Raw genomic sequence first — 10,065 nt, forward strand, 5'->3', positions numbered from 1 at the left:
TTTGGCTCACATCAATATTGAATATAATCAATTGGTGAATTCGAATGTAAAGAATTTTTACATTGTAGAAAAATAAAGACAATATATCTAATGAAATTATTTCTCTTAATTAATTAATTTATTTATTGATAATAAATATTTTTTTTTGAATAAAGGCATTGCAGGGACAATGTAGTGAATATAATAAATTCATGATTTTTTTTTGAAAACCAACCAATAAATGATTGTATTAATGAAGCAATGCTGCAATCGAGTGAGGGGGGATTGAATCCCAAAAAATAAACTGGTCCTGAGCAAAAGCTCTAGAAGGTAAAACATGTGCATGTGAATTAACATGCCTAGAAACATAACTTAACGAACAATAAGCAAACGAAGCCACTAAAGACCTACAATGGTTCACTATGACCCTAGCATAAGACATTATAATCGTTGACTCCTGGTTTGAAACTTGTCGGGCGATTTCTGAGTTTGTATTTGGTGGAGGTGGTGGTGGTCGGTTGTTGCGGAGAGCTATGTCGCTTAGTGCTTGGGCGACTTGGGTTAGTTGTTGTAGGGTTTGAGCCAGGGGGTCTTGTGTAGCGGGTTCCGGAGTCCTTGATTGTCTTCTGGTTGGTGCCATGATGCTGATCTATAGAGCCAATGTTTATAGTAACGTTTGAGTTAGAGTGTTGTACCCTTATCTTGGTGTGATAAGCGAAGGGGAGTCTTTTAAACTAATGCGGGATAAAGTGAGGAGAGGTTACGTGATGATAGGTAGGCTCACAATCTCACCGCGTGTCTTAAGGTTCCTAGTTCCTGTGTTCCTAAATAACTAAATCCTATCTTACTAATCTCCTAGTGCTTTAAGCCTAATGTCCTAAGGTCTGGCCTTACGGGTCTTATCCTAGGGTCAAACTTAGGCTCTGATACCAACTGTAACACCCCGAAATTTTTAAACTTTTAAGACTTATATAATAAAGGTAAATTCTCATTAAATCCTAAAACATGATATAAGAGTACGGGGTGCTATGCCACACCTGAGCTATAGAACTCAGGTGCACAGGCTAACTAACTAATATCCTCAATAATGTAAATACATAAGCAAGACACGCAGGCCGAAAGGGAAACTATCTACTCTACGCTCCAAATCTCTAGCGCGCTCCAGTGTCTACTCCTATGTGCCTGAAAGCCAAATATATCTGTTCAGTGAGAGATGCTGGTAACCCACTCCAACGCGTTGAAATATAGTATAGATAGATATATATAGATATACAAAAACCATTTTGAAGCAGGAAGTTATATACTTAAGAGACACTAGGTTTAAAACCAGGAATAGACTCAGCAAATCGGGATAAGCACACCAGACAACAATAAGCAGTTAAGTAGAAATAACATCATAAGGAATACGCATTTACAGTCACAAGCCACTTCTCAATTTCACTCCACATCATCATCCAATCATCATTCATATCACATAATCATTGATGGCGCCACGGGACCAATCGCATGCCCCGAACATGAGGGTTAATGCTTATAGCATTAACACGGCCCCGCAGCACCCTACCTCAGTACCGCGGTACGAGGGGAGTTGATCGCAACCAACCCTTTGAGAACCGCTGACGAACTCAACGTCCGACCACGATCCGACACACCGCTGACGCGCCCAGTCGGTGGACCGCGATCCCCTTTACAAGCGGGGACTTACGACCCTACACACCGTTGATGCGCACAATCGGTGGATCGTAGCGGATGAAGCCCGACACACCGCTGAGCTAAACTCAGTCGGTGGGAAAAGATCCTCGGAGACTACGGTCCTACATGCCGATGTCCCACCACTCGGTGGATCGCAGCCAGCCATAGCCCTACACACCGCCTGATTACTCAGGTCGGTGGACTACAGCCTTCCTTGGCTTGTTGGCCCTACACACCGCCTGGCACGTCCAGGTCGGTGGGTCATATCACCGAGGCCCATGTGGACCTTCAGTCCTATACATAATCTTTATATACCTGACCGGTCTCTACCAGCCTGGTTAACAGTTAGGATGGTTCTCAGCCCATTCAACTGCCCGTATAGTGGACCTCAGTCCTATATCATATTCATATCCCTGACCGATCTTAACCGGCCTGGTTAACACTTGGAATGGTTCTCAGTCCATTCAACTGCCCGTATAGCCCAATTGATCTTAACCAAGTTGGGGTCATGCATCACGTAACACACAATAGCACATAATACACATAGGGAAGGGGGATACATATAATTAAGCTTACATGTGATCATCCACATACTAAGAATAATTCCTAAGGGCTCATATAACTTCCACCTAGGTCCACAGGTTACCAATTCAACTAGCATGCAATTCCTAAGACTTGTTTAACCTACGAATGGTACCCGAAATTCCAAACTAGACTCAGGCACGATAAACGGGGTCCGTTGGGACACCATGGGGAACGGGGAACATCAAACGGGGAAGTCGGGGACCCGGGGTGGGGGTATGGACCAGCGGGTAGCCGGTGGGTGGGGGTCACCCGCCGGCTGCCCGCTGGAATTCACTGTTCCGGCAGCGGGTTGCCGCCGGGCAGGCGACTGTCCGGCGGCTAACCGCTGCCCGGCGGTGTTTTCTGGGCAGTGGGTAGGTGGTGGGTTCCCCTACCCCCACTGACTCCTTTACCATAATTTCGTCTCGGGGACCTTCGTGGAACCCGAAACCATGCTTAGCCACTTTTAAATGCAAATAACGACACCACGTAAGTAGTTAACGGATCAAAAGCAAGAATCATGTAGGACTTATCCTATTACGATTTCTAATGTAAACAACACCCGAACATGCGAAATCCCACCTGAATATAAATCAAGAGCGTCACAATACAAATTCCCAATCCGACCTAGGGCTCTAATCCCACCCAAATCATCAAGAACATATTTTATCTTTAACATCAAGAAAATATCAAGATTCGTCAAGAATCATCACATCACAATTAGGAACTTCCTTTTAACATCAAGATCATCAAGATTATCAAGAAAGCATATAAATCATCTTATCAATCATCAAGAACATAACATAATTATCATAGAAGAATTCAATCGAGACGCAAGAATATAGAGGGAGGCCAAGGAAGGAGATTATAGCGAAGAAAATAGGTTTTGTTGAGAAATGGGTTACCTCTTAGCCTTAATTAATTTCCTTGGCTATGAAGGGTCTTTCTTTAAGATTTCTCCTTTCTTGATTTCTCCTAAGGGAATTCTTGGAACTTCTTGTGTGGTGAGAGATTATTTGTGGTGTGAATTCTAGGTGCCTCCTATGTCTCTATTTATATAATTAAGAGTCCTAATTAGGGTCTAGGTGGCATGGGTTTACTAATTCTATTTCTTATAGGACTAAGGGGTTGGCTTTAGGGATAAAGGCCCACGGACCATGGTGGGCCCCCTTTTAGCTAATTAGTAGATTTTAGCTCCCTTTTTGGACTAAGTAATTAATTAATTAATTTGGGTTTAGGGGTCGTAACACGGGGTGTTACATTATGTCTAGTTCCAACCGTTACCTCCAGGACCCCTGTACTTCTTAGTCCAACCTTTTCCCTCCTGGGACCGTCGTCCCCCACCAACAAACCACCAATTCATAGTACACAAGCTACCGATCACACACACGGCGACACACGCCTCTCCAAAAATACGTGAACCTGACACACATGTCACAACTCCATAATCACGTCATGGCCACCACGAGGACCACTGCAATACCTTGGTGACTAGTGTCCCATACCACTAATCGTGCAATCCAGGTAAAGCCACACACACATCACACCTCAACAGGAATCAATCAACGGATCACAACGAAGATATGAAATCGTACTCAATCAAGGAATGGGTCACAGCCCAACAACAACAACGATGAATAACACAAGTTATCATCAACCAATAAGATGGTACAAACAACACACACGCTAGAATTTAAACACCGAACTAGCATGCTTATCAAACGGGTAAACCAAACGTAGTTCCGAAGAACACACAAGACCCATCACGGTTCAACGAAATACAATGTTGAACACTTAGCACGATTCAAGACACCAAAACCTACATGGATTCCTACCATATAGTTCTAGACATATGAAACATCAAGAAGACACTCAAATAGTTCCACAAAAGAACATCGGGACATCAAAAGACCAAATACCGAGTCAAAAGAATCACGGGGATCAAATCCCCAAACAACCACCATGTGTACCCCGCGGGTGGACCCACGGGTAGGCCCCTACCCGCGGTTCCGCCCGCGGGTACATACCCACGAGGCCTTTGTACCCCGCGGGTGGGCGACGGGTGGATCCCTTACCCGCCGTTCCGCCCGCGGCTACGTAACCCTGTACCAAAATTAATCCCTTCGGGAATTTTCAACTCCAAGCTTAAATTGAAGTCCAAAACATGCCAAATCTCACCAAATACAACAAAATGACTTGAATCAAAGGAATAGCCAAGCAATGGCATACAAGAACCCTAAACACAAGCTCTAGATATGCATTTTCACAAGACAATGCATAAACACTCACATTTCATAGCAAAATCACATGTAGAATCCAAGAATCATCAAATAGGTAAGCAAAATAGATTTGGTAGAGCATGGGTTACCTCTTGTAGACAAAAACCTTCTCTTAACACCTCACCAAGCTCCTAAATAGGCTCACCTTCCAAACCCACTTCAAGAACACACCAAAAGATCATAAAGATTCTATCTTTAAGAAAAGACACCTTAGAAAACACTAAAAACACAAGATGAACATGGATCTTACCCTCCTAGATGCCCAAATGTATGAAAGGTAGAATCTTGGAGACAACTCTTGAAGTTTTGACAAGCTTCAACTTGGCTTGGAAGAAAAGCTATCTACCTTTTTAGAGAGAAGGTGGAGCTAGAATTTGGAAAGTGTAAGGAGAGAAATGAGGGTGTTCTACTAGGTATAGCTTACAATACTAACACAAGGTGAAAAGTCAAGAATACCCTTACTAACATGAAGATGTATAAGGGAACAAGGGAACTCCCTACAAAGCTCAAGGTACAACTTTGACTTTGGGGTTGACTAGTCAATTACTAGTCCCCGACTATTGAATTTCCAGGATTTTAAGAATTAAATTACCAATTGAAATAGGATTAACTATTTAATTAATCCCTTAATCGAATTTGGATTTCGGGGTGTCACATTCTCTCCCCCTTCAAAGAAGCTTCATCCCCGAAGCTTGGGTACAACGAATTAGAACAAACGGTGAAAAGGAACGACAATGTGACAAGAGTGTCAAGAACAATTTCTTTTGGTCAAAACGCAAAAGATTCCACGAAAATTCAAGGCAAGAAAGAATTCAAACAAGGATTGGCAAGAGTTTAATCAAATGGATATATTGAGCATATCGAACTCTAGTCCCAACACAAACACCAACTTCTAACCAACAACTAGGAACTAGACAACCAACTCAATACACCAACTACAAAACTATCTAAATAACAAAACAACAAGCAAGAACAAGCATACAAGGCAAGCAACAAACAACTAACAAACGATAACAACAACTAGGAAGATAACAACAACTAGGAAGGGCGAACAAGATGGCCACAACTCCACTCTAGAAGGACTCGCTCTCCGACTCCTAGGATTCCTCATCATCCTCTCCTCTGCGGCTTGAACTGGCTTCGATCTGGTCTAGCCTTTGGTGCACGGCGACAAACTGCGTCTTCATGTAAGCGAAGCCTTCTTCGATCATGCGGTTCTGTTGACGAAGCAAGGTGACAACACGCTCCTCCTGTGTCATGGCATCATGCTCCCTTTTGGTGCGAGCGTCCCTTCTTCTTTGATTTTCTTCACTTTCAGAATCACTTTCTTCGGCCTCGGCAGCTTCCGGTGCTTCCATTTCTTCCTCACGGCCTGCTTCACCATCATCTTCTTCATCGCCACCCAAACTCTGGACTGCGAGGCTCAGCTTCTCGGCATGAATCCCAAGCTCGGCTGCCAACTCGGCTCTTTCCTCAGGGGCTTTCCTTGCAACTTCTTCAAGAGTGATGTAATCACCATCTTCCAATTGAAACAGATTGCAACTACGAAGATTGGTGGCATCCAACACCAACTTTCCCACGACCTTCAGTAGAGAACCATCCACACTTACACCCTTTCTAACCAGAATCCAGCTCAACACCATGCCATATGGTAAGCTCTTTCGGTTATGATCACGGCAGAAAACCATGTGTTGCAACATCAAAGCTGGCAGGTTGAACTTGACCACATTCTTGAGGCAAAAGGAAAAGGTGCACTCCAACTTTCCAACAACTTATTTTGTTGTTATTGGGTAACAAACAATCCGATACCAACATAACCAAGATCCTCTGTTCTGCAGACAACCACTTTTTCTCCGGCCTTGAAGCTTGAGTGAAACCACTCGTGCGACCCAACAAATAACTCAAATAGTCCCGGTACCCCATGGTATCCGTACTAATCCATGAGTTACCGCTATACTGAGCAACTACCGAAGCAGATAAACTCAAAAGCTGAGCCAGCCTCTTTTCAGACAGAACTACTTTCACACCTCTCACTTTAGAAGTGATCTCAAGCTTATCACCATCCTTTGTCACAACCATGTGACAATAAAATTCCTTAACCAGACTCGGGTAAGTCTCGGCCCTTATGGCGAGAAACCCATCCAACAAACCTTGGAATCTAAGCATATCCAACAAAGAATCAGAAAAAGATTCCGGTTCAAAGGCTTTACCTTCAAGAACGAGGTAATGGGTATCCACCCATTCCGCTTTCCTAGCCAAACTTGACCTTCTAGGCATGGTAGGAGATGACCCAAAACTCAACAAAAGAAGCCCACAACTTTTTCTTCTTCTCCACTCTCTCGATGGCTCTCTCTCTCTCACTCTCGCTGCTCTCTCTCTCTCAGGGCTTCTGGCGATCGGGGCTGCTCGGCGGGGAAAGCTTCGGCGTGCGACGGCAGCAACATGGCTTCGACGGCGGCGGTGGTCCGGCAGTGGTGGCTCGTCGACGGGCAGGTGAAGAGACGGGTGGGGGGTTGGGTTCTCGGCTACTCACGGGTAGGGAAGAAGAGAGAATAAGATTTGGGAATTTAGGGATTTTTGGGGGAAAAATTGGGGAAAAGATGATTTAATTTGGGGATTTGGGTAAAATGGAAATTTATGGTTTAGATGGAATTAAAATTGGGTAAATTCAAAGAAAGATAATTAGCTTAAGTGGTTTAGAAGTTGGATTGGTAAAGAGTATACCTGGGTTTAAAACTCAAGAGTGACAATTAAATATTTTGCTTGATCTTGACTTTTATGCTACACAAGATAGGATTTGTACATGGGTTTTCTATTCTCAATTCAAAGAATACTTGTGAAATTTAGATGGTTCTCAAAAGGAAAGGTTGCAAGAATATCCAAATGCAAGGATTGTAGAATTATTCCAAGCATGATTCATTCCAAGGATAAATAACTAGCTTCGCAATGAAGCTTACCCATGACAACTAAGAGAATTATCTATCAAGAAGAGCTTACACTTAATTCCAAAGGAACCATTATCAAAGAGAGACGACATGTCAAGGGTAGAAAAGTAACTCAAGTAGACAACGAAGAACACAAGACAACACTCAAGGCAACAAGGAACAAGATACTCACAAAAGATAAGGGTAGGCTAGGAAAGGATTACCTGCTAGCTCCTCCTCCACCAAACCCTCTGTGATACCCGGCTTTTCTAGCCTTTCTAAAATTTGAAATTCTTACCTTACATGCATCTTTGAATCAGCTTTTATCTGAATTGTTTAGAACCGTTAGATTAGATCGTGAAGATCACACCCGTTCATTGGTATGCTTGTCCTTTTCCACACATACTCCAATAACAGATATCACATGCATCTTTGAAGAATCAGCTTTTATCTAAATTGTTTAGAACCGTTAGATTAGATCCTGAAGATCACATCCGTTCATTGGTATGCTTGTCCTTTTTCACACATACTCCAATAAAAGATATCACATGCATCTTTGAAGAATCAGCTTTTATCTGAATTGTTTAGAACCGTTAGATTAGATCGTGAAGATCACATCTGTTCATTGGTATGCTTGTCCTTTTCCACACATACTCCAATAAAAGATATCACATGCATCTTTGAAGAATCAGCTTTTATCTGAATTGTTTAGAACCGTTAAATTAGATCGTGAAGATCACATCCGTTCATTGGTATGCTTGTCCTTTTTCACACATACTCCAATAAAAGATATCACATGCATCTTTGAAGAATCAGCTTTTATCTGAATTGTTTAGAACCGTTAGATTGATCGCGAAGATCACATCCGTTCATTGGTATGCTTGTATCTCTATAAATACTACAATTCGATTTTAGAAGTAATACCACCTATCTTTTGAATATCAATATCTCTTTCTAGTTTAACAGTCATTGAAATATGTCAAATCCCGCATGTTCAATCCGAACTTCCTCATACTCTAATGAAGAAGATAAACTCCTTTGTACTATATTTATGGATATTGTCCAAGATCCTGAAAAGGGCAATGATCGCTCTGCACCAGATTTATGGGAACACATTGCACAAGAATATAAACAAATGCTACCGGCACACATTTGTAACGATCGAACTTCAAGATTGCTGCATAGTCGTTGGGCAAATATATCAACAGCGGTTAGCAAACTAAGAGGGTGCATTCAACAAATAGAGAACATTAACCCAAGTGGTGCATCTGAACAAGATATTGTGAGTATCTTGTAAATTTGTGTTATTTAGTTTTCTCTTGTTTTTTGTTTTAATTGCGTTGTTTAATTAGAATTATACTTTATTTATAACAGCTTGATAGAGAAAAGGAGTTAGTAAAGCAAGATCCCAAATTCAAAGGCGGATTTAAGTTTGATCACGTATGGCCAATTGTCAAAGGCATGCAGAAATTTTGTAGAACTGGGAGCTTGCTAAATGTTGGAGGTCGAAAAAGAACTTCCGAAGGATCACAATCACAATCTTTCGGAACCGAGAAGTCAATAGGCTCTTCCTCATTTGCTGTTGATTTGAATGATGATTTTGAAACTAATGAACATTGTAATGAAATGAACAATGTAGGTGAACGTCCTACGGGGAGGAAGAAGGAAAAGATGAAGCATAAACTCTCGGATGAGCGCAATCAATTTATTGCCGCAATAGAACAACAAACTGCACAATTCAAATGAATGTTTGAAAACAATCATGAGCTACTCCAAAAATAATATGAGCTTGATTTGCTTACAGCTCAAAATGTAGCGAACAAAATAACATTGGAAAAAGAAAAAATGGCATTAGCAAAACGAAAAGAAGATAACAAAATCTTAAGGATGAATTTAAATTTGATAGAAGATCCAGCTGTGCGTGAGTCGATTAGACGCCAACAACTACAAATTGTTGCAGAGAGAAATCAAGAGCATGGAGGAGGAGTTGAATCAAATCGTGAATTTGATCAATTCTTTGATACTTTGGGAGGAAGTGGGAGTGGACTAGGAAATTATTAATTTTATTATATTTGTTCAAAATTGTGTTGTATTTTCTAATATTATTATTATGTCGTATGTATTTTAATTTTTATTATGTTCTAGTCATGTTTGATGTATGTCGTATGTATTTTAACTTTTATTATGTTCAAGTTATGTTTAATGTATTTGGAATTTTATAATTAATATACATTCAATATTAGTCTTGTTTCGATCGTCTCAATGAGATCTTTAAAATGGTATAATTTTTATTTAATAATACAAAGTTTAAATATAAGTATTTAACAAAATAAAAAATTACATATAAAACAATTAAGGATATACTTGGAATTATAAAATAAAATAAGGGCAAAAGGGACAATTTGGGATTATAGCGCGGATGAACAGTGCAGCGCCAAATATAGCGCTACACTGTTCATTAACGCCATTCCCTTTGGCGTTTTGGCGTTTTAGCGAGACACCTTGGAGAGAGAAATTTGAGCGAATGGTGTTTTGGGGATGGAAATTGGCCTTCCGTTGGAGATGCTCTTAGTTATTGAAATGAATTACTATTCTAGTTTATTTATCCTACCCTTGTTTAATCCCAT

The 10,065-nt window shown here is 41.1% G+C and overlaps 1 protein-coding gene across 1 annotated transcript; it reads left to right on the forward strand.

Moving 5' to 3' along the window:
* Positions 1-8,414: 8,414 nt before the first annotated feature.
* LOC109169458 lies at positions 8,415-9,184 on the forward strand. Its single transcript, XM_019318340.1, has 2 exons — positions 8,415-8,720; positions 8,813-9,184. Exons 1-2 carry the CDS (start codon positions 8,415-8,417, stop codon positions 9,182-9,184), a joined length of 678 nt encoding a protein of 225 aa, XP_019173885.1.
* Positions 9,185-10,065: the final 881 nt, after the last annotated feature.

The sequence above is a fragment of the Ipomoea nil genome, unplaced genomic scaffold (genome assembly GCF_001879475.1).
Source record: "Ipomoea nil cultivar Tokyo-kokei standard unplaced genomic scaffold, Asagao_1.1 scaffold3314, whole genome shotgun sequence".
Classification (NCBI taxonomy): domain Eukaryota; kingdom Viridiplantae; phylum Streptophyta; class Magnoliopsida; order Solanales; family Convolvulaceae; genus Ipomoea; species Ipomoea nil.

What these genes read in the sequence shown, in the direction of transcription:
- LOC109169458 (XM_019318340.1), top strand. Translation starts at nt 8,415, where the DNA reads ATGTCAAATCCCGCATGTTCAATCCGAACTTCCTCATACTCTAATGAA. An exon ending in GTGCATCTGAACAAGATATT is followed by an intron (nt 8,721 to 8,812) that starts GTGAGTATCTTG and finishes TATTTATAACAG; the next exon opens with CTTGATAGAGAAAAGGAGTT.